At 48.7% G+C, this 27942-nt stretch overlaps 9 protein-coding genes across 9 annotated transcripts; 2 read left to right on the forward strand and 7 right to left on the reverse strand.

Moving 5' to 3' along the window:
* Positions 1-93: 93 nt before the first annotated feature.
* Positions 94-1628, forward strand: N7511_010752 (T2 family ribonuclease; the record flags this gene model as incomplete). Its single annotated transcript, XM_057133129.1, has 6 exons — positions 94-371; positions 427-721; positions 775-967; positions 1020-1259; positions 1335-1432; positions 1482-1628. 6 exons carry the CDS (start codon positions 94-96, stop codon positions 1626-1628), a joined length of 1251 nt encoding a protein of 416 aa, XP_056981117.1.
* Positions 1629-2458: 830 nt separating this feature from the next.
* ace2 (putative C2H2 transcription factor (Swi5)) lies at positions 2459-4668 on the reverse strand (the record flags this gene model as incomplete). The annotated part of the gene is made up of 2 exons (XM_057133130.1): positions 2459-3915; positions 3966-4668. The coding sequence occupies 2 exons, from the start codon at positions 4666-4668 to the stop codon at positions 2459-2461; spliced, it is 2160 nt and encodes a 719-aa protein (XP_056981118.1).
* A 1880-nt stretch (positions 4669-6548) lies between these two features.
* On the reverse strand, positions 6549-8086 carry N7511_010754 (glycoside hydrolase family 18 protein; the record flags this gene model as incomplete). Its single annotated transcript, XM_057133131.1, has 6 exons — positions 6549-7213; positions 7283-7343; positions 7392-7441; positions 7497-7780; positions 7829-7929; positions 8048-8086. 6 exons carry the CDS (start codon positions 8084-8086, stop codon positions 6549-6551), a joined length of 1200 nt encoding a protein of 399 aa, XP_056981119.1.
* A 3402-nt stretch (positions 8087-11488) lies between these two features.
* Positions 11489-12160, reverse strand: N7511_010755 (uncharacterized protein; the record flags this gene model as incomplete). The annotated part of the gene is made up of 2 exons (XM_057133132.1): positions 11489-12078; positions 12148-12160. 2 exons carry the CDS (start codon positions 12158-12160, stop codon positions 11489-11491), a joined length of 603 nt encoding a protein of 200 aa, XP_056981120.1.
* A 2651-nt stretch (positions 12161-14811) lies between these two features.
* On the reverse strand, positions 14812-15910 carry prs2 (proteasome core particle subunit alpha 1; the record flags this gene model as incomplete). Its single annotated transcript, XM_057133133.1, has 5 exons — positions 15867-15910; positions 15735-15794; positions 15541-15635; positions 15269-15481; positions 14812-15198 (listed from the first exon to the last, which is right to left on the reverse strand). Exons 1-5 carry the CDS (start codon positions 15871-15873, stop codon positions 14812-14814), a joined length of 762 nt encoding a protein of 253 aa, XP_056981121.1. The 5' UTR covers positions 15874-15910.
* Positions 15911-16318: 408 nt separating this feature from the next.
* On the reverse strand, positions 16319-17653 carry N7511_010757 (WKF domain-containing protein; the record flags this gene model as incomplete). The annotated part of the gene is made up of 1 exon (XM_057133134.1): positions 16319-17653. The coding sequence occupies one exon, from the start codon at positions 17651-17653 to the stop codon at positions 16319-16321; it is 1335 nt and encodes a 444-aa protein (XP_056981122.1).
* Positions 17654-20159: 2506 nt separating this feature from the next.
* N7511_010758 (uncharacterized protein) lies at positions 20160-21041 on the reverse strand (the record flags this gene model as incomplete). Its single annotated transcript, XM_057133135.1, has 3 exons — positions 20160-20243; positions 20339-20409; positions 20492-21041. The coding sequence occupies 3 exons, from the start codon at positions 21039-21041 to the stop codon at positions 20160-20162; spliced, it is 705 nt and encodes a 234-aa protein (XP_056981123.1).
* Positions 21042-22118: 1077 nt separating this feature from the next.
* On the reverse strand, positions 22119-25267 carry N7511_010759 (tubulin gamma complex associated family protein; the record flags this gene model as incomplete). Its single annotated transcript, XM_057133136.1, has 2 exons — positions 22119-23971; positions 24022-25267. 2 exons carry the CDS (start codon positions 25265-25267, stop codon positions 22119-22121), a joined length of 3099 nt encoding a protein of 1032 aa, XP_056981124.1.
* An 823-nt stretch (positions 25268-26090) lies between these two features.
* On the forward strand, positions 26091-27606 carry N7511_010760 (glycosyltransferase family 31 protein; the record flags this gene model as incomplete). The annotated part of the gene is made up of 2 exons (XM_057133137.1): positions 26091-27185; positions 27247-27606. 2 exons carry the CDS (start codon positions 26091-26093, stop codon positions 27604-27606), a joined length of 1455 nt encoding a protein of 484 aa, XP_056981125.1.
* Between the last annotated feature and the right edge of the window lie 336 nt (positions 27607-27942).

Below are 27942 nucleotides of genomic sequence, written 5' to 3' on the forward strand. Positions count from 1 at the left end.
GGCTCATTCGCTCATCTTTATCATCTTTTGATTCAGTATATCTGATTTAACAAGGTACATTCTTTGAATTTGGACCCGAAGACCAATCAATCGATGATGCGGGGATCGTCGCAGCAGTTCTTGGGGATCCCAGGGCCCCAGAAGATCCTCAAGACCTTCGGCTCCTTGTGGCTCTCACAGACAGCAGAAGATAAACCATCTGTGGGAACATCTTCATCTTGTCCTGTATCCGAAATCAGTTGTCAAGCTAAGTATCATGGCCAAGACACCTGCTGTTTCAACTACCCCGGTGGCTCAATGCTGCAGACCCAGTTCTGGGATGTGGACCCTGCTCTTGGCCCTGAAGACTCCTGGACTATTCATGGACTCTGGTAAGCCTTTGCTGCATTACCGAGCCATACACGAAAGTACACTAACCCCTGTTAGGCCGGACCACTGCGGCGGCGGCTTCGACCAATTCTGTGACTCCCATCGCAAATACAGCAATATTTCACTAATCATTGTCGACTCGGGTCGTGGAGATCTACTTGAATACATGAGCGAATACTGGAAGGACTTCCGCGGTGATGATCAGAACCTTTGGCAACATGAGTGGAACAAACATGGCACTTGCGTCAGCACGCTGGAAACACACTGTTATGATGATTATCAGCCTCAACAAGAGGTTGTGGACTACTTCGACCGGACAGTGGAGGTCTTCAAGGACCTCCCTACTCATGAAGTAAATTCCACTCTTTGCAATACAGCGCAGGTCAAGGTGCTGACCCTATCTAGTTCCTGGCCAACAACGGCATCGTGCCATCTTCGACACAGACCTACGCTCTCGCTGATATCGAAGGAGCACTAGAGCGTGCCCACGGAAGCCCAGTTGCTGTTCGCTGCCAACGCGGCGCCCTCAACGAGATTTGGTATTACTTCAACATCGCAGGAAGCCTACAAACAGGAAAATTCATCTCTGCGCCCCCAGGTAGGTAGTTCAGCAAGTCTTGTTTCTATTAGATTGTTGACCTGTGTCACAGACGGTCAAAAATCCAACTGCCCTTCGAAGGGTATCAGATACCCACTGAAACATTCTCGGCCCGAACCCACTCGGACAACAACCACGGGTCACTCCGAACCCACAGCACCTAGCGACCCATTCTCCGGCAAGGGAAATCTAATTGTCTCCAACCGCAACCAAAAGCACGGTTGCATCATCAGCTACGGAACCTGGTTTTCGTCAGGTACATGTGCTACCTTCCGAACTGAAAAGATATCAGGTTAGTGACTATACGCCCAGCATGTGATCCATTACATCTTGACCAAATGCTCACAAGATTATCATTTTCTTGCAGATGAATCGTTCTCTCTGAAATCAAGTAAGGGGGCCTGTGCCTTTGAGGAAGACGGCCTTACTTGCGGACCGGAGGTCAAGACCCCGAGTGAATTTACCGTGCGTATATCTGCCCCTGCTCAATAGACCGGATTCTCACATTATGCAGAATAAGGACGGAAAACTCGGCTACAAGGATAAGACTACCTTCTATGCTGACCAGCCGCCCAGAGGGCGTACACAGAGCAATGTGTATGCTTCGCAGGAAGAACGGTCCATTGAAATTGAAATCAGCTGGTCTCCCAAGAGCTACTGATGGTTCTTCTCGTATTTTGATACAGTCGGCGTTTGTGCTGTCTTTGACCGGATAGAGTGGAGTTTGTCCTAGGTATCAGCAATATCGTCTACAGGCAAGGGTAATTAGAAATATGATATTTATATGTAAGGCATTCAAGGAAGAACATTCGATGACTCCATTCTATAAGCTTTACGAGAAGAGCAGCATGCGTAGCGCGTACGGGGTTACGAAAAGTAAGTTCAACTTTCGCCATAGGTGATTGCCATGCGTAAAATATCTGAAGGACTAAAATACACGCTATCTGCAAGTGTGTTTCGCAATGAAAGAAGAACATCGTTCAGGTAAGTCGTACCTTGTTGATAGGTAGATACAGAAATGATCCATTGAAAGTAAAGACGTTTGAAGTACATATCGCATCATAAAATAGAGAACACATAAGAATAGAAAGGAAAAAACACCGGGAATAGGCTCTATCAAATAGAATCACGCCGCCATAAAAACCAAGCACCTAGAAAGAGATGTGATGAGGCCAAAAGACGCGAGTATTGACGAGGAAATGGGATGGTCATGAAGTGAAACAAAAGAGAAGTGACAAAAAAGGGGAAAACAAAGGGGCAATAAGGGCATTGGGGAACAGAACGCAAGAGCCTGAATACCCCAAGTCCCGCAAAGTTGTTTCAAATCCCAAATGTGCAAAGAATCAGAACGCCCGGATTTTGGAGTCGTGTGTCATTAAAGTGTACAAGGTCATCTGGTATCGTTGCAAAAAAAGTCTCGCCATGAAGAAAGGGATCAGCTGCGTCGTTTATGTAGCCGCGTGGCCTGGATAGTTTGTTGATACATCTCGCTCAAGGGTCAACCAAGAACTCATTGGATAGGCAGTCGATGGGGTCTGCCAGCTCATCATCCAGCGTGGGTAGACCAGAGAAGTGCTTCTCGGGGTAGAAAGACGATGCGACAAAGTCGCTGCTGTCCATGAACTGATACGATTGGAAACTGGGCATACCGGAGTTGGTAAGGTGTCCAAACTCCTTCTGCAGTTCATCAGATGGGTCTTGTGTCATGAAAATATCGATGTCTGAGCCAATGGAAGATTCAATCAAGGTGGGTGCTGTGTGAGGAGATGACATTTCTCGAGGAGAAAGGGCAGAACCACTGTAGATGGACTCTTGCGAGTACGACTCAGAAGTCAGGTTTGATCCGTAGTGAGCCATAGCCTGCTCATATCTAGCATGGGCGAGCTGAGGGGGAGATAGTGGTAGCATGTCATCTTCGAGTTTGACGTCAAGAGAGTTGTACGTTCCGCATGGCGAGGAGATATCGTTGTATCGGTTCCCAGGAGAGGCAGGGGGCGTGAATGACGAGACGGCACTGGAAGGGGCGTAGTTTGGCGAGTTGAACACAGGAGCCTCTTGAAGAGTACGGTGCGTCTGAATTGAGAGCGACGCGGCCTTTTCAGCAACGCGTTGACGAGTGCGACTAGATTTGATCTGGCGAGCATCGACATCTGGGCGGCTGCTCTTTGTCTTTGGGGGACGGCCACGCTTAGTTGTCTTGGGAACCACTCCGGTAAATCCTCCAACGCACATGTCACGCTGACGGTGGCGTGTAAGAGCATCCTGTCTGGCGAAGCTTGCGCCACAAGCACACGCAAAAGGCTTGTTGCCACTGTGTGTCTTGAGGTGACGCTTGAGATCATGACCGCGCACAAAATGTTTCTCACAGATATCGCACTTGAACTGACGGTCTCCAAGGTGAGTTTGGACATGAGACTTGATGTTCTCCTTGCGACCAAAGCGGCATAGGCAGTCCGTGAAAAGACAAACCCACTTGCCATCTTTGGGATCGGGCCCTGAAATGTACTTGGCAATCTCATCAGTAGACACGCCAGTCTGTTGGACGGACGCCTTGACTCTTGCATCGAGATCTCCGTCATGGGTAGTTGATTGAGCAGCAGATGGCGCAGGAGACACAGATTCCTTCTTTGTCTTGGCGATTGATGACGGCGCTGAGATCATGGACTTTTGAGGGGTCACTCCATAAGAGCGAGGCGATGGCATATCCGCAACTTCAGTGAACGAGGATCCGGTGGGGGAATTGGCAGGCGAGGGAATTTGGTGCTTCATTTGCATGGGGTTGACGCGGGGGACTCCTTGAAAGGACTGGGTTTTCTGCATTCCACAGGAAGCAGGCACATGGGGGAATGAAAAACTTTGGGACTTGGTAGGTGTTGGGTCATTGCTATACATGGAATAATCAATGGATCTCTTCAAAGGGGTAGAATCTGGGGTCAAGGGGGAAGTGTCTGATAAAGATATTAGCATACGTTAGTTTCAAGCATGAGATGACACCTACAATCAGTAGAAATATGAGACAGAATCTTTGCGGAAGGAGCCTTTGGTTGAACAGAGACTGGATGCATGGATCCTGCATAGGCTGTCACTTGCTCGTTCTGGGCAATTGGCATGTTCCGCTGGGGGAACAATTCCCAATCCGCATTGTCAATAAAATTTTGGGTTTGCTGGTTTGAGAATTGTTCTTGTTGCATGCGGTGGAGAGCGAGCTTCAATGGCGTGTTTTCAGAGCATTCGCTGGCTGACCGGGAGAGAGGAGGAGCACCAATTGAGGATGGCGAAGGGCTGCCGGTACTGGCGTGGATCGCTTGCAATTGTTCTTGGTTGAAGGCCTGGCAGTCAGAGCCAAATGAGGTCTGATATTGATATGATTGCTGCACAGGCATACCCGAGGGCATATATGACTGCTCGGGCTGTTGGGCATAAGATTGATACTGATGGATATTCCTTTGTTGACATGGGTAACCTGATTTTTCGTTAAAATAGTCTCGTAGCTGCGAAACCGTCTTCGGCATGTGATGTTGGTCCATGGCGACTTGTGGACTAAATGAGCTGAAGTCCACCGTTTGGCCTCGACGATGTGAGCGGCGAGGTTGCATGTTGGACATAATTCCCTGCGCGGCGACCTCGAATGGTGCTGCTGGTGTGGATATTTGGCGGCGATGACGGCCGTTTCCCAGCGCATTCGGTGCGGCGGACATCATGGCTTAGTAGCCCGTTGACGGTTGGTCCTGGTAAGGTGTCAGTCGGTGAGCCTGAAACAATTCAACGCGCAAGAAACGGAAAGCGAAGTGGAAGTTGCTAGAGCCTCAAGGAACTATAGCAAGATGGGAAAGTGATGTAGAGGTGACTACTCAAGGTAAAGGTAACACAGATTCAGATGTTCTGAACTGAACTTGAGTAAGAAACCTTGAGAACGCGAAGATGTGAAGGTTTAGTCTGGAGCACTGGAGATCTATCTATGTGACCCGCGGTTCCCATCAACAATTGGATGTTGGCATGGCAACGCAGAGGACCCGGCGTCTGGGAAACCAGGCTCTGACGCCTGTGGGCCCACCCCTGCCCACTTGGCCGATTTATGCTCTTTCTTTGCCTGAGATCGAGGCCTTGCTTGCGATTATTCTTCATGTTCTTCTGCAAGGGCTGGTTAGAGCTGCGAGGAGCCTTGGATATCGTCTGTCCCTACGTAAAGTTACTGCCAATTCGCCCTTCCTCGGCTCGTCTCCGGGGAGATTGGGGTAAACAAGTAGATAAACAGTAGATCTGATGGCCCGAAGGCTCCATAGATGGGGCTGTGGCTCCCATGTCGTCACATTTTTAAAGTGATATTGGACGTATCCAACACGGGATATGCAACCTGAGGCATAAGTTGCTGACCACTCATAGGTCACGTGTGAGGCTCTACACTCCGGCGGCACATTGTTATTCCGGAATATGTCATGTGATTGAATGGTCAGCATTCTTTCCACACTAGTCTTCTTTGAGGAGTGGGCCCGTTCACGTGATCACACAACGATTTTAATCGGCTCCAGCCCACAACGATTTTCTTCAATCTTGCAAGGTTGAGGAAGACACACTTGTCGAGGTGAGTACGATTTTTCCCGTAGGCAGATGAAGATGTGATGAGCCTGCGCATAGCTCGTTCTGGATTTTCATCTGTCAAACGATATATTCTTTGCTGTGAGCATCCCACTGACATTTGTCACAGGCCTTCATCAAGATGCAGATCTTCGTCAAGACCCTCACGGGTAAGACCATCACCCTCGAGGTTGAGTCCTCGGACACCATTGACAATGTCAAGTCCAAGATCCAGGGTAAGCCAATCTGAACCCCCGAGCGCGCGCATGCGCCGCTTCCAACTTTGCGACAGAAACTAACATTCGACCCCGCATCAGACAAGGAGGGTATCCCCCCTGACCAGCAGCGTCTGATCTTCGCCGGCAAGCAGCTCGAGGATGGCCGCACTCTTTCGGACTACAACATCCAGAAGGAGTCGACCCTTCACCTCGTCCTCCGCCTGCGTGGTGGTGGTAAGAAGCGCAAGAAGAAGGTCTACACCACCCCCAAGAAGATCAAGCACAAGCACAAGAAGACCAAGCTCGCCATCCTCAAGTACTACAAGGTTGACGGTGACGGCAAGATCGAGCGTCTCCGCCGCGAGTGCCCCGCCCCCGAGGTATGTTCAACTCTGTGTCGCAAGACATTTTCCAGTATTTTGATCATTAGATGCTAACATGTTTTACAGTGTGGTGCCGGTGTCTTCATGGCCGCTATGCACAACCGCCAGTACTGCGGAAAGTGCCACCTCACCTACGTCTTCGACGAGGCCAAATAAATGGTCTAAGTTGAGCAGTGGTGTTCTACCATCTAGTTTGGGCATAGTTAGCTAAGCTGGGGCGAAGTGATGGAATATCATTGTTGATGTTTTTGATGGCTGTGTGCTACGATCAAGACAAAAATAAACAACCTTTGGTTCATCCAATTTTTTACCTCGTAAAAATAACTTGAATTCGTATGCTATCAACAGTAACTATGTACCCAATTATCATCATAGAGGGAACAGCAAGGCTATGTAAGGAATGAACTACTGATCAGGGAGACCAGCTTGGATGTTGCTGTACCTGCTCTCAGGATATTTAAGAGCATTTGCCGACTGGTCCAAGGCTCCTGGTCCACCCACAGCGTCGACGAAGACACCGATCAGACTTCCATCAGATGCATTTGCTGTCGGGCCACCCTTGTCGCCGCTGCTCTCCCACCACATACCACCACCCAGGCCGCGCTGCTGGATGTAGTTGGCCTTCACCTGTGCCATGTGAATGGTATCGTATGAGACCATGGTCTGCGAAGCGCCATCGTAGCACCACGACGCTCCTGACTCTGCATCAAACTGCTCCTGGGCCCCTGGCCTGGGCAGTGCCTTGTAATCCCAGACACCGTTCTCCCAGCTGCCTTCGCCAACTCCCGAAAATGGAGCGCCAGGTCCAGCAGTGTTGGTGAATGCACGTCCATACAATGGCATTCCCATCACGATCTTCGAAGGGGGCACACCACCAACGTTGATGTAGTAGTTGATAGCAGCATCGGCTGAGAATGGAGTGGCTGCTGGGTTGGAGTTCGACTTGACGATGTTCGCTTGGTGGCCAGCATTCTGGTCCCAGCTTCCGGCGAAATCATAGGCCATTAGATTATAGAAGTCCAAGAACGGAGTCATCTCCTGCAGTCTGAGCTTTTCATAGTTGTTGGGTCCTAACGTTATAGTCCTGTTTAGTAATCCGAAGCACGTCTAGGGTCAAGGAAATTTCTCTGTCAACATACCTGCAGGACAGGCGATAGTCAAATAGAAATGACGATCAGGACCAGCTGCATTATCAAGAACCTAATCCTGGTCAGCTAGTTCAATCCATATTTGAGGAAATGAGCATACCTCGCGACACTTCTGGAGTAGAAGAACAAGGTTCATAGCCTGGGTGTCATCTAAATCTGGCTTGAGTCTCTATTTCTCTTTCTGGCCGCATTTTAGATCACTTACCAGCAGGATACTCCCAATCTATATCAATGCCATCAAATCCAAGATCCAGAACAAGGCGCGTCGCTGTTTCTGCAAATGTAGTCCGCCCAGCGTCCGAGTTTGCAGGCTGTGCGAAATTGGCTGAGTAGGTCCAACCCCCGATAGACAGCAAGTTCTTCAGCTTGCGGTTCCGCTTCTTGAGCAGATAAAGCTGCTTGGCGCATCCATAAACATTGGTACCAACGTCATTCCAGGAGTCCCCGTCATAGTGCTTCTCGATATCGGACCAAGAGTCGGTCAAGTACCTGCAAAATGAGTTAACGAACGCTCTGCAGTCTGCAAGGGTCTCCTACACTTCGCCAGACTCAGGCCGGACATTGGCGAACGCATAGAGAATATGCGTGAGCTTCTCTGCCGGCAAATCCTGTGGATTATAGTTGCGGCCGTAAATTGCCTGTATCACATTAGTCAACACGGGCTGTTTCCCTGGGGTCCAAGCACTGTGGTGATAGGACGCGGATCGTGCCCTATTCGATTCGACCGAATAGGGCCATCAACATGTAAGCACATACCCAGTTGACAAAGTAGGCGACGGATTTCATTTGAGACATTGTTGATGCTGGAGGGGTACGGGTGTAGAAAGAGTATTGATATTGCAGGACGGCAACCACAAGTACCAAAGCAGTAAAAGCAATTGACTTCAGCTGACAAGCCACGGTTTCGATCAAAGTCAGAAGAAATGGGTGTTGATCGACTGAATCCCACGAGATAAATGCAGTTTAAATGGAGGGGTACCTTATGTCGCAGCCTAACTGTTAGCGGAGCTTTGTACCTGGGCATTTTATAAATAACGTCCCGACGTCATTGGCCAGGGTCTGGTGTGGCGGTGTAAACACTCACCTCAGGCACCTATTGTGGCTGTGTGGTATGAGTTTAGGGTCAATGAAGAGCAGCTGTTGCTATGAAAAACAGGCAGCTATAACAGTGAAATGCTGTGTTTATATATTGTGGAATTGAGAATTAAGAATATGTGCTGCGTGACCGGTTCACCTGCACACAGTTACCGTACGACCCCAAATCTAAGTCATGCTACTAGTATATATCTTTGAAGGTAATTCGCACTTAGTTTCAAATCTCTCAATTCAGAAAGTGTGTTTGAGAATAGCAGATTGGGGTGTCTCATGTGCCTGTGATGTTCAGGAATGCAACCTCTGGCCAAGAATGAGACATACATTGGTCCACGTGAGAACAGGGTTGCTTTAATATTTACAATTCTAACTCCTGGTCATGAGAACCTCGCCTACTACTACTCACTTCATTTATGATAATGATCCTAGAAAAAGGTTTAGACCTTCGAATGAAACCATTTTGCTGACTATGAAGCCTTTAGGTTATGCCTTGGTAGAAATTGAAGAGTATCCCAAGTATCCCTATTCTCTAGGATGATCATTAGCATCAAAAGTTACTATCAAGGTCATTCAGTACTTACTGTACATGGATGTCATGCGATCAGGCGATAGAAGCCCTCTGTTTACCAAGACGTCATGTCTATAATTGATTATTGTATCTCTCATATAGCACCAATCAACTGTCACTCACCCTGTAACAAGTGACCATCACTTTAAGGCAACCGATGGATAGGTAGCCATGGGCAATGATACACAACAGACCCCACGCCAGTCTCCGCATTACCTATGTTTACTTCTGTAATGCATTTTGATTGTTCTCTGAGACTTTATGTATGTTGACACCCTTGTCAGCACAGTAACATAAATTGAATATACTAGAAATTATTCTTAGATTGAAAGAAAAAAGGGAACATATACGCAGAAGCAATATGAATAATACAAGATAATAGGCAGTAAAGAGGCAGTGAAATTACATCGTTCACACGTGTGTAAGTTCTCAACAGACCAATTGAAGCAGTGGAATGATCTACTTCATAATCTACGCCATCCACGTGGTTTCCTAGATATTTCCGAATCATTTGATGCGACCTATTTAATACCTCGAAGTATTCATGGGCAAGGGCCACAGGAATCTAGAAGCCAGCCCCCACGTGCAGATTCTCGCGCAGAAATGAGCCGGATCTGGCGGTGAGACCGATGTGATGGAAATATCCCTTAGACCCTGCATAATAAACAGGTACTATCAAAGTGGCTGTGAAGACAGAAAGGAGAAGTGCATACATTTCTGCATCACATAGGGAGTATAAGACCAACGCGCCGTCATGAAAAGTCAGGAGAAAAAAGAGGTCTAGAAGCACGAGCGGGCTTCTCCGACAGAAATACCAGGTTCACTAGACAAATAACCTGTGAGTACAGATTACATCACATCGCAGTGGATGTGATATTGTAGTCTCAGCCTTGAAATATAGTGGTGTCTCCCACAGTGGAATCCACTATGTAGCTCCGGAAGGACCGAAATGATGGACCTGAAGAAACAGGATAGAGTGCCGCACTAAATATTTTCTGGACTTCCATACCAAAACACTGGGATTCAAAAGAATCAATCGACATCATACTAGCTCTCAAGAATGTGAAACCACACCAGTGCCTAAGCAGCATACATATGATCCAACAGTGGAGTAATCTGCGCCTTGGGCCGAAACAGGAAATGGTAGATTGTGGGTAGCCACGCGAAATCCGATGCAACACATGGCAACAACTGTGACTCTGGATTTTGGAAGCAAAGAGAGAATGAAAGAATAGAAGAATAACAGAATGCCCCACTAATGTTTCATCGCTCGTCGATAAACATAAACCACGTTGAGAACCCATTGGACGGACATAACGGCTCAACCCGGATAGGGTTTCCGCATAGATCCCCTGATGAGTAAGGTCATTAAATAGAGAAAACCAAGAGATCAACACAGTGAACTCCGGATTTACTCGACACCTGAAAAACCAGCATCAGCTGAACGCTAACCGACACATGGCTGTGCAGCAAACCGATTGGCAACACACGCAGCGAACTAACGCCTTAGCCCCGGATCCACCAAGATGCCGTCTCTCTAAAATCTCTATCGAAAATCTGACCCATATGCCGATCGGTAAAACGGCTTTTTTTCCATTTTTATCTGGACCCCAAACTGTACAGTATATGGTACTTCAGCCATAGGGTGGGAATACCGCCGGATATCCGAGCGACCTCACTAGTACACTTTTAAGTGCCGCGCTCCCATGCACTGTCTAAACTTATTATGCAGCTAATGTATACCGGTGTGGTTCCTGATCCTCTTTTTTTCTGCCTTCAGCTCGTATCTCTGCCTGGGCGCCCCAGGTGTCTGGTTCTCCCGTCTGCGCCATTCACCAATGACATCGATCCCGCAGGACTGAGACGTAGGGGGGTTTTTCTGAATAATTTAGTGAGTGGGATCCTGTACTTTTTTCCACTTCTGGCACCGCATACGAGCTAGCTCCGAGGAGATGACAAGTATATTCTTGATGAAACACGTCCTTTTAACGCAAGGCCGTGTAGACGTAGACCGTAGACACCCAATGGGGGAAGGCTGGTGTGGTGGCATTAGGGTTATGCACGATACCCCGTACACCTGATGAGATCACAGTTATGACACCGAGTACAGATGAAAACAACAAAGATCAATCAAATTCTTGTATTCTAAGGTACATCGTAGTCCAAGTGTAAGATTCAAAATGTTCAATGCGAAGCTCAACAACGTCCCAGAACACCTCAAGAAAACAGCAAAAGAATAGCAAAATCAGCCCAAAATAGTGACAACAAGAGGGGATATCGTAGCTACAACAAAAACCACGCAATAAATCCAGACTTGTTCTTTTCCCTTCGTTTCTCTCGAGGGCGGCAAATACCTGCGACCAGCGCTGTACCCGCCGCCCCCGCATGCCATCCCGTGTATGCCCCTCTAATGAAAGAAGCCATACAGGGCCCAAAACCGGACTCGCAAGGGTTGCGAAATTAGTAGAATGCAAGGCTCCTCAAAAAAGACTCTCAACCTCGTACAACATGCATTCGTTCGGTTTCATGTATCGTCATTACCGACCCGCAATCCAGCGACGGATCACTTCGAGAGACGGGTCGTCGTCAAGCCAATGGCCTGCCCGCATATCCGCAGCGCGGAGGTCCGAAACAACATGGTGATCAGTGATTCCATTGAGATCCTGATGGAGCGCGGTAGTGGCGCCCTTCAGGGCGGCAGCTTTCTCGGCAGGGGTTCGTTGGGCACGTTGGATGTTGGTGCGGGCTATAGCCCATCGTCGGGCTGCGGCGGCGCGGAGATAAATCTTGTGTGCTTGGAAACGGCGTGCGCTGCTATCGACAATGACCCTGCCAAGAGCAAGGAGCGTTAGCTTTGGACGATAGGACCCGCTGATGATGCGTGGATCTGGATACCTTTGAAGCTCGGCTTTCTCGGTTTCGGCATTGCCTTGCCCTGTAACCGGACAGGGCTGGTAGTTGGCAGATGTCAAGGCTTGCGCGGAGGCTAGGGACTCTCGGAGTACCACGTAGCCTTCTTCGTTATATTCTCCAGAGCACACCTCCATGCGCTGTTGCGAGATGTGCAACAGGAGGGTGCGGTAGTCGTTGATGATTTCAGCGACTCGCATAGCACGAGCTTGGTTCACTGTCAGGTGATGATCAGCATTATGACCGGCAATCAAGAGATCCAATTGAGTACTCGGGGATAGCTTACATCCGTCCGCCATGGCTCTTGGGGTATAACGTTATTAAGTACAGAAAGGAGATAATAGGTCAATTGAACGAGCGGAAGGAAGTGGATAAGTAAGAAGTATAACGTGGGATCAAAGATGACCAATTAAAGATAAAAGACGAGAAAGGAAAAAATGAACGATTAGAGGAACTGATCGTCCGTGAACTCGTGAATGTTAGGCCACCAACGGTCAAAGAGCGGGAGAGAAGGAAGATATAAATCCTTCAAAGTGAAAAAAGCCTTCTCCTTACCCCATACACAATGACAGCAAACGTATTGACGGGTCGAATAAGGGCAAAAAAAGAAATAATCACAAAATAATACTGATAACCCAAAGAAGGTTCTCAGCCGGTGACAGCGGAGCCGAACGTTAGTAGGATCATCTTGCAAGGGACTAGCTGTACCAATAGACGGTGAAGATGGCATGATCCGCAAGCTCGCATGGTCGACCACAGCTGGGATGTAAAGCGCGGGTGGGCCGTGGAATAGCTCCCGAGAAACCGTCAACGGCACCACGACCACCTCGTTTCCCTAAGAGGAAACCAGGAGTGGGGAGAGGCCTGAGAGAGCCAGAGGTGCATGGTCAGGTATGGCGTATGGCCTGAAAATATGGCTTGTTTCGCCTCCGTAAAGAACCAGGCCCGAGCTGCCCTCTCCCAGTGGGGAGCGTTAGTTCCGCATTGAGCAAGATTAGGTTCCGGTGCAACTCGATTTGGGGTTCTCGTGAGGAGAGACAGGTGAGTTCAGGAATCTGATTGGAGAGTGGACGAACTACTCAAGCGGGGACTCATATTTTTTATGCATATGAGAAAGGAGACAGTTCAGCCCTGGACCTGCATAGGCGAGATCTGTCTCAAGTGGAGCAAAACAATTAGGGTTCAGCTGCCTTTGCCACACTTCATTTTGAGCGGCTTCCTACCGCCTGCCTATTCAGGAAGTAGTAATTGATTCCTCAGTGGAATCTAAGCGCCTAGATGCGACTACTCTCTTTTTTCATATGAGTGAGTGTTCTGGTATATTCCCAAGTCCCTTTTTCTCTTTGACGTATTCCACCCCAAAGCAGGGACAACCCTACGTGTCTATATTTAGGCCCGCATTCAGCCCAGCCACCTGCTGAGCCACGTGTGGCGCACGGCCGGGAGCTGGACTGCTACACGTAAACAAAGCTAAGATCAACCGATCGTCATCAGTCCTGTGGCTCTATTGATACGCCACAGCCAATGTTATAATTCCGCTGATCTGGTTTGTTCGGACTTGGACAGGGATTGCATTCTTCTTGCAGGGTGATATTCACATTCCAATCGCCTCGCTGACCTCAAATCGACGGAGGTGCTCGGCATCTCGCGACATGAACGCAGGCTGCTGAACCTGCCCTGATCCCAGCAGATGTGGCTGGTGATGGCGGCTATCTAGGTTTACACTCCTTGGATTTCAGTCTCACTTGGGGCTATGTGTGACTCGATGTAGACCAAGTTGGAGAGCATTTGGATAATCCCAAACAGGAAAATCGCAGTTCGTCTATCAAGTCTATATTTGAGCGACTAACGACTCTAGCTAGTGCCTGGACTGCATCATTTCAGCATAATTTCTTATCTTTTGATAGACTCGTTCATATCGATACTTCAAGTCTATCTTTCAGAGTCACCAGTTGTTGCTTACATTGATTACGAACCTGAAAACATTCGAATGGATGACGACAGATACTAGGAATATCTTTCTGATTTCGGTGTGACCTGATTGACCCTTGAGACCTACAGTGCTGTACATGTAGGCTTGCAATGCAATCAACTTCCAATCAGAGATAAGCAATATAATTTGAACAAGAACCTCATGCTTTTGGTCTAATAGGCTGAGGGACTCTGCAGAAACTAGTCCAGTACCATCAAAAGAGTGACAAAAGCCATAGTACCATTGAATATATTTTTGTATGATACATCTCACTTAATATTCTACACAGTCGAATCTGCCAACAATTAGCATTGCTGCATACTGAAAACGGTTTAACACCCCGGAGATTTCGAAGTCTGAAGAGACACAGCGTCAGGCTCAATATATGGAGGAGGCAAGGAGGTAAAGGGGCTATTGGCGCTAATTGATGGTTGTGATGCTTCCTCCCACTATAATGTTATCTATCAATTCGACCGATGTGGCAGTGCTAGCGGTTTATCAGCTGTTTGCCAGGTCCAAAGAACTCGTTTGGAGGCACATTTTTATGAAATAATTAGCCGGGAAGTGTATCAGGCAGCCCTCTATAGCTGGACCGATTGCCACAGGATGAGAATGCAAAATATTATTAACCCCGTCATATATGCTTCTGGGCTGATAGATTCAAGTTGCATCTGCTGTGGCAAATCCTGTCTGCTTGGCCCGATGTTGATATTACCAAGTCCCAGCCCGAACAAATGCAAGGCTCCGTCAGGACTGAGGACCTGTATGAACAGATATGCATGAATTCAAGATGCAGGATCGAATCAGATTTCGCAAGTGTACAGTGAGGGAAGTCCGAAACATGACCGAAACCGTAGCATTGCAGGAAATGAGTTATCATTCAGATCGTCTGTTTCTCTAATAGTAAAGAAAAAAGAAAAAACACGGGGTTCCTTCCATTCCTGGTCTCTTATCTCAATAGCTTGGAAATCAAGTCGCTTAGTCCTTCTCGGCTATGGCCTGCAGGCGTTCATCGATCTCTTCCTCGGTCAGGGCGCGGAACCCTGTAGTAGTGCCTTCCTGGCCATCTCCGCGCGGCCCACCAACAACACCAATCTCAATCTCGTGCTTCTTGAAATCGACGCTGAGCACGTTGCTCAGGGCAGTAATACCCAGCTCCACGACTTCCTCCCAGGAGCCTGCGGCGGCATCCTTGTTCTTCAGCTTCTTCTCCAGGTAGTTAAGCGCCTCCTGCTGCTTAGGTCCGGATGCTGTCGCCTTGTATCCAACGTAGTATCCAGCTGGGTCGCACTTGTAGAGCTGAGGGCCGGCTTCGTCATCAACAGAGATCAAGGTTGTAGCCACGCCGAGTGGTCGCATGTAAGCCTTTCAAAAAGAACCACGTTAGTCAATTTGCCCCCAACTAAACGAACGTTGCACAACAGCCAAGACTTACCCTTTGTGTGTAGACCTGGTTGATATTTGCCAGTCGCTTTGCCAGAACATCGCAGGGCATCTCGTATCCGAACTTGTACCGGAACTCAGCAGCCTCACCACGGGCCCGGTCGACAGATGCCCGAGCATCTGCTATGGATCCAGTCATCACACAGCCTACGGAAGGTGAGATCCGGAAAACATGTGAAACGGAGGACGGGTCGATCAATTTGTCCTGATGCGAGACGTGTTAGCGTGAGTGCGCCTCGATCTCGAATCAAGGATCCAGCTTACAGCGACTTTCTTCTGAGAGAGAACCACAGCACAGTCCTTCCCCCTCACACCGATGGAGGTGATGTTGGCCGAGGTGATGGCCTTGAATGCATATTCTGAGACACAGGTGTTTGGTCAGCGGCCATGATGACAGCGCGGGGATTGAAACTGGGGTGTAGGCGAGCGAAGATGATCGAGGGGTCAGGATTACATACCGACTTGGTACAATCGACCCTGGTCAGAGAAGATAGTGATATGTCTGTCGTAGGCGCTTCCTGCGGAGAGAACCAAGGTCAGTCGGGGATGAAGTCATGAGGCCAGGCTGTGTCATCGGCCAGAGGTCGTACCGGACATGATGGCGGTGCTTCAAGTCTTTTGCAAGGAGATAAAGAGAAACACTGGAAATAATTATGAGGGAAGGACCAGGAGATGAGATGATGGAGGTTGATTAGTGACGCGTGCCAGAGCTGCCTGAGCTCAAGCTTGAGGTCGGCCTCACCGCCTTTACTGCCATTGACCAGGGCTGCACCTAAGGTATGAAATAACAATTTGGACAGTTAACAACATTTTGCTTTGCTCAGTTGCATGCGATATGAACAAAACAGGAAGCATATGGAATTTTTGCTCGACTACGTTATCAAGAACACATACGTACTTTGGTGGATTACTAGTGGTCAACATGAACAAATGACTTTTGAGTATGTGAACATCAACGTAATTACACCGTCCCATATGCCGTTGTAGAGATATGCACAAAGAGTTAGAATAGTGGCCTCTCGAAACAAGTTGCCTAACAGAACTAATCACTGTCGCTTTCACTGCTTGAGATCTCGATCTGAGCAGTTCTAAGCTTCCGCTTTTGAGTCTTCTTGGGAACCTTGGGTACAGGTGCAGGCTTAGGGTTTTCATCACGGGCTTGCAAGTTCTTCTTCTTCTTGTCGGCCTTGCTTTCCTTCTTTGAAGGGGTCACCACGGTAACTTGCTTAGCAGGAGCAGGCGCAGGAGCCTTCGCATCAGAATCATCGCTGTCACTGTCGCTGTCGCTGCTGCTACCATCGGAAGAGGTGCTTTCATCACTGCTGCTGATATCGACAACGACGGTTCTGTTCTTCCGCTTCTTGGGCTCTGTAGACTTGGGTTTGGGCTTGGGCTTAGCATCTTCGGCGCTGAAGAGCTTTCCGGCGACAGCGAAAAAGACCAGCTCCGCTCGCTGTCTCTTCGGCAGGCGCTTCTGGGCATCTGCGCTCAGATCCTCTGGAATGTTGATACTATCCAGTTCCTCATCTGCTTCTGGCAAATGTTCACGGAATGCATTGATAGCTTCGATGTAGTCGGTGTTTGTGATTTCCTCCTGATTTTCCGTTGATTCATCATCCTTGGGCTTGTCAAGTTTCATATCGGCCTTGATCACATCTCTCGCGGCATCAGTCATACGTTGCTTTGCGGCATCACCACGGAGTCCCTGCATGTATGCCAACAGCGAAGTGTTGTACTGAGAGGGAACATGCTCGAGTGTGTAAAGATACTTGAAGAGATTGGTTTCGCGGTTCTTTTGGAACTTCCAGGTTGCGCGTGCGCGGTGGTAGTGGCTCAGGTAGGAGAGAATGGGAGTCTCGTGAACTTGGGCCTGAGCCGAAGGGGTGCCGGTTTTCTTTGACTTCTTTTTCTCTCGCTTGCGCTTCTTCATTTCTTCGAGTGTGTTGTCATTCTCCTTGTCCTCGGTGTCTGCTTCGGCTCCGTCGGTGGTGGCAGCATCGTCCATTTCGACATCGTCGGAATCACTTTCGTCGCCATCGTTCTCCTTTGTCCCAGGTCCGAATGACACGCGCTTCTTCTTGCTCTTCTTTGATTCAGAGTCCTTTTCCTTCTTCTCGTCGTCGTCTTCGGCGTGGCGGCGCTTCTTCTTTTTCTTCAGCTCAGCATCGGCTTCGGGTCCAGCCTCCTCAGAGGAAGACTTCTTGCGCTTTTTCTTGTCTTTCTTGTCGGACTTGGCGTCTTTGTCATTGTTTTCGACCTCAGCAGACTCTTCGTCTATGACGGTCTCGTCTGTGGATTTCTTCGCATTCTTGAGCTTCACCTCGAGCTTTTTTGAGGCCGGGGATTGAACCGACTCGATGTCGGCCAGCTTCGCCATTGTTGCTGTATGTGGCGACAGTGGGTCTGAAAATATACAGTGTGTGATTTGAGAGAGGACGACACTGTCAAAATGTCTGAATTGGGAGTTTCAAGCCCAGCAACTGCGACTCCGACGGTAGTGAGGCTGGGCGGAGACAACTTTTTTTCTGCCAATTGCGCGGACCAATCAACTTTGTCGTATGTTGTATATCTTCGGGGATTTGCAACAGTTGTATCTCACGCATTAAAGCTTCTCGCTTACCCCTCTAAACCCAGGAAGCTTATGTGATATCACAGTATGCCTATTCTAAAACTATAATACCGATCCGAAATCCCTTAAATCACCACTTACGGAGTACTATGACTAGAAACAGAGCCATGGATGGAAACAATTTTCTGATAAAGCCACCATATATTGCTTGTTGCTGTTGAATTACTTTGTCAAACTTAGCAGTAAGTAGACTAGAATAAACTAAGTCTGTCATACTGAGCTTAGGCAAAGAAATTATCAGAAAATCATTTTCGTTGACCACTCGAGCATTAGCCGCTCTACCTTTGGCAATATGTTAATTGTTCAAACAATGCACAACTTCGAGAGGCTGTCTAACCATCTGTTAGAAAATTTCAGGTGTTGAGTTCAATTTCAAGGCACGAGTGCTATGAAACCGGCGGCACAGGAGCCCATTTGCAAGCAATGATAGCGGTAGATAGTGTTTAATAAAATGATAATACTGGGAAATTCATGAGCGAGATGTTCTGTATATGTTAATAGGGCTAATAATAACCGTGATCATCTTTTTCATCTTTCATTTTACTGATAATTAATGAGTAACTTTATATACGTTGTTCATCCTACCGGACACGGCGCTTGTCAAGCAATCAGTGGCTTGTCAGTTCCGATTTGGATTTTTATACCAGCCTGCCGACGATGATAATGATGTTGTGACGCAGCTAAAGGGCCGGGGCAAGGCTACGTTGAGTAAACACAACTTGGCAATAACTTATCAGGCGGCAAGCGTTGGACGATTGAAGGGTTGGTGGAGTTAAAATGGCGGAGTATGATTCCCACTGATCCAACTGGACCCAGAGCGACTCCCCATACTTATTCTACTGTGGAGTAACAAGTCATGACGACCGCGGAACATTCTGTTTGGTAAATTACGTAGGCGGCTGATCCGACAGATACAGCAGAGCTAAAGAATAAAAAATTATGAATGAGTATCCATGGGGCTCTCACTTTTAGGTCACAACACTTTAGTGTTAGCTGGAAATGAGAAGTATTGAAGTACTCAGCTTTGGTACAGCGAGGCGTAAAAGCGTGAGATAGCTGATCCTGAGAAAGTGATTCGAAAGAAATGAGATGGCTTAGGAGAGATTATAGAGGTTAAAGACATAAGATCTCATTTAGCTGGCTGTATATCGCCAATACCGAGTTGCACTGGTAAGCGACACCTAGAACGATATAGCCTGGAAACGTCCAGATAGGACAGAAAATATGCCTGGAAAGGTCTCAATATCTTTTCATTGTGGTTAAGAATGCATTTTAGAAGTAGGAATGATAGTTGGTGGGGAGACCACTTGTTACTTGTTACATGCAACACTGCTTTATATGATGTGATATCTAAAATTGTATCAAGAATAACACTGCAAAGAGTCGTGGTGGTAAATTGAATACATAGGGTTTAGCATGCCCCAATTAAGATAATTCTCTGACGTCTAAGTCAGTATAGAGTGAGTCTGTAACAGGTCATAACGGGAAGTCTTTGAAGATGATCTTTTCTTTCCTCGATGATTTGCTCATTGATAATTTCATTTGACTAGGCCAAGTCGAACACATAGAACACTTTCTTTCGTTGGTCCATGTCCTCTTTTATAACCGAAATTCGGTGGCACAATCTGTTTGTCGTGACTCCTGTTGAGTAGGCAAAGTCGGTATAAAAGATTGGAATCAAATATGGAAAACAGAATGTTTTCAAATATATGACGAGATTCATATACGATCTAACATTCAAGTTATCAAATAGACTGGAGTCAGCGCGAAGCTTTTCGATAGATGACCATGGAATGTGTCAAGTGTATGACAATTCTAATTACGCAAAATGAGCTGTCACGTACTGATTTTACTCATGATTAAACAATGTGTTGGTCAATAGAAAAGTAAACCTCCTTAGAAATATTAATATAGATGGTTACATACATTCATATCCTCTTACAGCAATTTATTTGTAAGTCTTATTAGACATGTGTAACAGTCATAATACTCCAGATTAAACATTTTCTTTGTCAAAAGAATAAAATAACATTAAGAAAACCCTTTACAAATACGAACAAGATTGTAATGTTCGATAAATTTTGTCATCGAATCTATATGCAAATCTATATGCAAATCTATCTATCTTCTGTGCAAGCATGTACAAATGCAACTCTATCAGCAACTATCTACAAGAAGCCATGCAAATACCATTGAATAATGGCCAAGTTCCCCAGCATCGGAGGCCACCTCCGGACAACCAAACGTAACACTCTCACGGCGAACTCCGCTTTTCAGTCCAAAGTGGGTCCACGAAGTAGACAACGCCGTGGCCGATGGAAGCCGCCAGTGGTCCAATCTACGGCCAAAGTTAGTCAAAGAAACCCCAGAAATGATGAATGGTAATAGTCATGGGAATTGGAAATCCCCAGGATAGGAATGCGGCAAACTCACCCAGTGGATCCAATGATAGCTGGGGAAACTAGACGCGACATAAGCTCCGAGACACCGGGCCGGGTTGAGACCTGCAGAGAAGTGGATTAACATATGCGTCTTCATGTCGGGGTGTCCAAAAGAGAGGGGAAGGGGGCAGATGGAGTCTCTTACTAGCACCAATATAACCCTCACGAGTAAACGCCGTGCCCCAACTAACAATCCCAAGCACAATCCCCACCAACCACGGGGCAGTAGCATGGCCAAAGACTTTAGCCTGTCTAGGATCAAGAGCCACACCAAAGGCAAGAAAGATCAATATGAAACAAGCAAAGAACTCAATAACCAGCCCGTCTTTGGGATCAACCATACTGGTATCGATATAGCATCCCCCGACGGTGAAATCCCGAGTTCCATAGGCACTATGCAGGGCAAGGCCCGCCAACGCTCCACCCAATGTCTGGCCCGCCACGTAGAGCACCATACGGGGGAAGGAAATGATCCGGGCGAAGAAAGTGGCTAGCGTGATCGTCGGGCTGATGTGGCCTCCACTAGACGGGGAGAAAGTATAGATAAGCAGCGGAGTGAGGAGCAGATTGGTTATTCCGCCGAAGAGAGGCGAGAAGAATGTCACGGTGTCGTAGACGCCTGCCTCGGTTTTAGGAGCGGTTGTGGCTGCTGCTGCGTGTGTCGTTACCCAGCTGGTCATGAAGACGTTCATCATGCTTGCTATACATTGTGAAACACAGCATTAACGTTAACACGGTCCTGTATACTGATTTGGAAAGTGGACCAATAGGGGGGTAGTCCGATTTTGCACAATGTGACCTGGCGTGCCTGGATCAGGCTTCCCAGGTTGATGGGGATTGGCTTACCAACACATTCAAGCATGGCAAACTTCCATAGATCTAGACTTAGGAACCCCCTTGGATCGAAGATCTCGGCCCATGTCATGCATGGTGCCGCGTCTGGCACATCCTTCAGGACTCCCACATTCTTCGGATCGTCCCGGTCGAGGATAAAGTCCTGGTTTCCACCAATTCGACCCGCAAATGGGTGACTGGCGGGTTCCAGTTTCGGATGATCCTCGTGCTCGAGATGGGGGAGATAAGACACGACCATAGCGTTTTTGGGTTTGTAGTTGGGCTGAGACATCGCCGGTCAGATTATGCACGTAACAGGCGAATTGCTGATTGGCTGGGGGCTGAGTCAGCATCATGGTTTCGGCGAACGTTGGCCGAAGGTTCTCCAGCGGCCAATCAGAAGGCGAGTTGTTATTAATATTATGTACTCTCTCGTCCCTGTGCAGTTGTTTATTGATCTATGCGCAGATCATCTTGCCCGATCTGTCATTTATTGATTAATTGACACGTTCTGCGAGAGATGGCCAGGACCGAGGACGGCAGACAAACAGACAAACAAGCCAAGAGACCCAGCAGTGATAAGAGAACGGAGTCCGCCGCAGATGACCAACGACAATTAGCCCTGGGCCAGATACCCCTTTCCCAGCTTGCCCCTGACACCATTTGTCAAGTCCATTACTACACAGTTCACGGAGTCCGGGAATGAAAGAAGAATCAAAGAAATAAGCTTTGAAAAATAAAGATGGAAGGTATCGCCGACGATTGTCCGAGGTCCACAGATGCCCAGAGGCACAGGGGGATGACCCAAAAAAGAGAACATCTTACAGTAATATACGTAATATACACAAAACAACAGAGAGACCATCATAAAACTCGTCAATCGCATTAATGACTCTCTCACAAGAGCCCCACAAACACATGTACAGTCCGAAATGAACCTATGCGGCATGTCCATTGCCAGCAATTCCAGGATCCTTCACCCCAGTATCCCTCCTCTCCCGACGCATTTCCTTCGGTAGACCCTCATTCCCAGAACTAGTAGCGGCAGCCGACGTCGCGGCTCGCCGTTTCGCCTTTTCCCGCTCTCGCTCTTTCTCCTTTTCCTTGTCGCGGGCGCTTGGAGCGGCCCGTCGCCGCTTGGGATCATAGACATCGTTGAAGTTCATGACGACACCTAGGAATCGCATGTCCACGTCTGGCTGGTAGGCCAGATCCCCTAGAAGCATATTCAGTCGGGACCGGAAGTCGGCGGAGAGTTCGCGGAGGCGGACGCGCAGTGAGGCGAGCATGTTGTCGTCGGCGGTGAGGTCGTGGCCTGAGAGGGAGAGGGGCGTGCTTACGCCGTCGACTCCTGCGCTGTCCGGTCGGATGTCCGGGGTGGAGGCCATGGAAGTGCCGGGACGACTGTTGGATTGGCGGGAGAGGAGGTCGCGGTCTGCAACGCCCCAGTGGCCTTGAGCGGTGCGAGTCTCGATCTTGGCGTTGATTTCCTGGCGGCGGGTGAATTCCGCGACAGAGAAGGAGTACAAGCCGTCTACGGCATCTTTGTAGGCAAGCATGAACTTGAGGATTTGGTGGAGTTGGCTGAGGAAGCTTTCTTCGGGTTGTTTGGCGGAGGTGGAGGTTGAGTTGCCATATCGGGAGGAGGATGCGGAGCCTAGGAGGCCCTTGTGCGTGATGGAGTTGAGGTATTTGGTGTGTGCTTCGATGAGGTCGTCCAAGGTGCAGCCGGGTTTGCGGATGGCGGTAAGGAGCTGGTCCCAGCTGGACTCGATGACCTCGAAGAGGATATAGTATTGGAGCTGGTTGACAAAGTGGATCATTTCTGCAATCACACATCGTGCTCGCTTCCAGTCTGCGCCGACTTTGTCGTCCACGTTACCGAGGACACCGCGTGCGCCGGTCATCGTGCGTCGCCAGGTGCTGCTTAAGGCGAATTCGACTCGCTTGATGCGCCAGAGGAAGTTGAAGACTTTCAAGTATTGAGTAGATGCCCAGGGAGTGATGACCACGTCCACGGGGGCATCGATCTTGTATTCCAGGGTGAAGCAGTCCCATCCAATTTCACCGTGGCTCAGCTCAAGCATACGAGCGTCGAGGCGACGTAGCACCTCTGGGGTATCATATTGTGCATTAGAGGCACGAATGGCATGCTCCAGCTGTGCCGTCAGAGTGTGTCGGTATTGTGAATTTGCTGGACGATCCAGGTTCGAGGCAAGCGACTCCATGAGCAAAGCAATGAAGTCACCCTGGCCTAGTAGCAAGTAACGCTTTAGTGCCTGCAGATGATCAAAGAGGTTAAACTTTCCATTCATCAGAGAGATGAGTCGAGCCATTGTGGTCTTATAGGCCTCGTCGATCGATGTCTCTAGGGTGGCCGTGTCACCATATCGTAGCTCTTTGGAGGCTTCTGTAGAATATGCCTCCACCCACGCAGAATCGCCACAGCCATATCGAATGAAGTTCAACGACTTTCCAATGAGGAAAATCTTCTTTGCGAATTCTTGGGTGATGATAGAAGGCACCATGTCATCATCAAGTTTATATTTGTCTTCCCAGACGCTTGTTGCAATTCGGCGTGGGTCACTGTTCGGTCTGAACCCTGGCTCTGCAACGAAGAATTCTTTATATGGATCTGATAATTCACCATCATAGATCCATAGTCGTAGCATATCGTAAAATGGGCGAGTAACATGCGCGAGAAGCTTCTCGGCGAAGGCACAAACGAAGGGATCTCCGTGAGAGGTCGAAAAGCCGTGTATTAAGGAGATGAGTTGGCCGCCCTTTTTACCTGTGAAAGTTAGTTGATGGATTGCCATTTGTTCTGCAAGCAAGACTTACTTTGAGCCTCTTCCACAATCAGACTCATTAGTCGAAGAGCCATCGTCGCATCTCTCGTCCATACCATACATCTTTTGAGGGTAACACCCCCCTTTCGTACTCCTTGGGGTTCGGTTCCATCTCCAATGGCGGCCAGAGCCTGTCGAATCTCCGCTTCTAACGTGGCCACTAGGCTGAGATATGCGCGCAGCTCAATGGCAATGGCAGCTCGCAAGCTCTGATTCACCAATCCGCCTTCCTCATTCTCCACAAACACAGACAGCCCTTTATATAGCAAACAAGGTTCTGCCAATGAGTACAGGAGTGACACAATCGGCGCAGGTAGATTTGAAGGTAGTTTCAAGCTCGACGGCGAATTGAATTGAAGGTTGGATGAAGACAACCCTTGCAGGTTGAATGGCAGGTCACGTAGAAGTTTATGTTCGGTAGGAGTAGGAGGAGGTGATTTACTTCGACCAGCAGTTGATGGCCGAGGAGGTGACGGAGGGCGAATATGCTCATTGCTTGAAAGGTTGTTCGCTCCAGCATCGACATGGCCAGTCGGTCTCTCCATATGGTCCACTTGATTATTGTCAACGTCGTGACGGTCAACACCATGTCGTAGCGAGCTCTGCCGTTCCATCCTGGGGGCTACAGGAACGCGCTGTTGAGATGCTGACGAGCTAATAGCCGGACCCTCATCCTCCGAGTCTACCATTGTGCCCCGTCTCGGACGTGTGCCGCCCTTTGTCAACAAATTTTGTAGATGCGCCTCATCCATCAGCGGACTGCGGCTCCTCTCTCCGCCTTCGACCGCATCCTCCGAGGCAGATAATTTGTAGAGCAAAAAGAGGATACCCCATTTCTGGGAAAGCACAGGCTGTGTCAGAAGGCGTGAATATAGATTCGAAAACCGCACCGCCTTGTCAGGACTCGCATTTTCCCGGCGCAGCTTGCGCTTGATCAGATCCGGCGCGTTGTTGATGCTCTCTGCCCCGGCAATGCTTCCTCGGCGCCCACCAAGCCCCGCTGGTGACCCGGGATCTGGAGCATTGGTGCTCGGGTGTGTATCCAGAATGCGCCAGGCGCGCTCCATGAGGACATGGTGTCGGCGGTTCTCTGCTGACGCGATCGCTTCTTCTTCGTCGGAGTACTCTGTGTCTTGGATGGCGGAGATGGGGAGCGCGGGGGTTAGACCGTCGACTAGCTGTGAGAGGGCGTCGTCCAGACGGCGTCCGCGGGCAGGGTTTCGGGGTGTGGCTGACATGATCTGCCCGGTGCCCTCGTGGGCGAATTATTCGGTTTGTTTGTTCGTCGTCGCTATGGTACGTCGGTGGTCCGGCGGAGAATTGTTGGGCAACAAAAGACCGCGGTCAGGCTACGGGTCTGGGGAGTTGATCGCGGATGAGCGAGACACGAGAGTCTCGAGTTGAAGCACGCGTCTGTCTAAAACCAGGTTCCTGATATGCATCGCCAGGGCAGTAGCATCGGACTTGTGAAAGCTCACAGGACGCATGTTTGTGTTTGTGGTGTTTGGCAGATCTCGCTGCCCGATTCTTCAGGCAGTAAGGCCTTATCGCCCCAACGCTATCGCTATCAAGGTTTTCGCCCTACAGCCTCAAAAGTCTCAGATATCAAAGGAGGGAAATGCGGTGAAAACGCAAGGGACTCCCAGACTCCATATGTCACATGTATCTTTACGAGAGCACCATGTGCCTCCTCTTGCCATGTTACTTTTTATAAGTCAACGGCAGATCGTGGGTTTGCTGAACATGACTCGGCCAATCATGGATCATATGCAGAAAATACTTGATTTCTCTGGCCCATATCATTAAGATCGTCCTTGATGCCGATGCCAAGACTAAAAAAGGCTTCGGGGCCTTGGTTTAGGGGCCAATTGACTGCCTAGTGCTTAAGACCCGCTATGGTGACGTTCGCGACTCAAGAACGGTACATATCCGGTCCCCAAATCCGTCACGTAGACCCTTTCCCTTTATTTTTTTTCTTTTGCTGTTGCTTTCTCCCTCTGTCACTGCTTTCATGCCTCTGTTCATTTGACGAAACAGTCAGATGGGCAATCTACCACCATAATGGGCACAGCAACTAGGTCCGCGACCGGGCGGCCTTTCTTCAGAGTGCTAGGCAACACAAAAATGAAACTGCTTGCAATCTTCCTGATTGTTTCCTCTATTCTCTTGCTCACATTTTACTCTGGGAAGATGTCTGAAATAACCGGAGCTGGGCTGAAAGACAGCAACATACCAGACGAGAAAGACTATTGGACATGGGGAACGAGAACGCAATTCCGAAACACACCCCTCAAGAAGAACAATAAAAACCAGCAAAGCGAAACCACATGCGATACTTTCCCTTCGAATGTCTTATCCCGCGTACAAATTGTCCTGAAAACCAGTGCCACCGAGAATGCAAGCCGAGTGAACACACACCTGACCTCCGTCACCCGCTGCATCTCGAATCTCCTTGTGGTTTCAGACCTCGAGACCGAAGTCCTAGGCCATAAAGTGTACGACATTTTGGCCGACATCCCCCGCTCCGCCCGCCAGAATATCCCCGAGTTTAGTGGATATGATGCGCTACAAAACGGAACCCGAGATATCGATGGCGCAGCGGGATGGAGGTTAGATCGATTCAAGTTCTTGCCCATGATTGAACGTGCGAAGAAGGTGAATCCCACGGCTGAGTGGTATGTCTTCCTGGAGACAGATACGTACTTTGTCTGGGATAACCTGTTCCGCATGTTGGAACAGTTTGATCCATCGGTGCCTCTTTATATGGGCTCTCCTGCACCGGGTCGGGGTCTTGAAGAGGGAGGAGTAGTCTGGTTCGCTTATGGTGGCTCCGGATTTGTTCTTTCCAGAGCGGCAATTGATAAACTGGTGGCTCAGGACGTTGGTCGGTATGGGCAATTTGTTGGCCCGTCGATCAGTGATCAATACTTGCAGATGGTTACCGACGACTGCTGTGGTGACTCTGTTTTGGGAAGCGCATTGTATGACAAAGGCATCAAGTTGTCAGGATTGTGGCCCATGTTCAATGCGCATCCGTTGGACTCGATACCTTTCGGCAATGAACATCACTGGTGTCAGCCTGTGATTAGCATGCACAAATCACTCCTGGGAGATATGGACGGGCTGGCCAAATGGGAGAATGGACGCAATCGAACGGTATGTTGTCTTTTGTCCTGCATGTCTAATTTGGCAATGGAACTGATTATGATCGATATAGGACCCTTTGCTTTACGCCGACTTGATCAACTATCACCAGGTGGGAGACCTATCAGAAAAGAAAGGGTGGGACAATGGTGATTGGGGCGGAGTCATTGAAGTTCCTGATGATCTGCCACAGCATCAGTCACTAGAAGCATGCCGGCAAGCCTGTCACGAGAAAGACTGGTGTATGGCATTCACTTATGACAATAAGGGAGCCTGTGTGTTCCAAAGAAGCATGCGGTTTGGCTCTAGTAAGCCCGACTTCATCGACCAGTTCACAGCTGGATGGGACAACGAGAAGATCAAAAAATGGCGGGCATTGAACCAGTGCGAAAGCCCCCAATGGATGAAGCCAAGTTTGACGCGCATTTTCTGAGGCGCCTGGCAATGTACAAGTTAGAGCATAACGTTATTAGACTTAATGTAATGAATGTCACGGATATTTGATATGAAAATAGAAGCAAGCGCGTCGACTCAAGCCTCCTGGTATTCTGGCGTCTGTTATTTGTCTAGCTGGCTAGAAATTACTGTTGGTTTCTTTTGCAATTCAAGCATCAATCAAGCAGACAAGTAGTGCATGTCCTATGTTGCAACTTAGGGCCCACAAACACAACTCCATGGCCAATGACGGCTGAAACACACCAAGGCAAGAGACATAAACCCGAACAAAAGATGCAAGCAGCATACCATTTGCAGAGCAAACAGCATTGAA

This window comes from Penicillium nucicola (genome assembly GCF_028828085.1).
Source record: "Penicillium nucicola strain IBT 29836 chromosome Unknown utg000010l, whole genome shotgun sequence".
NCBI lineage: Eukaryota > Fungi > Ascomycota > Eurotiomycetes > Eurotiales > Aspergillaceae > Penicillium > Penicillium nucicola.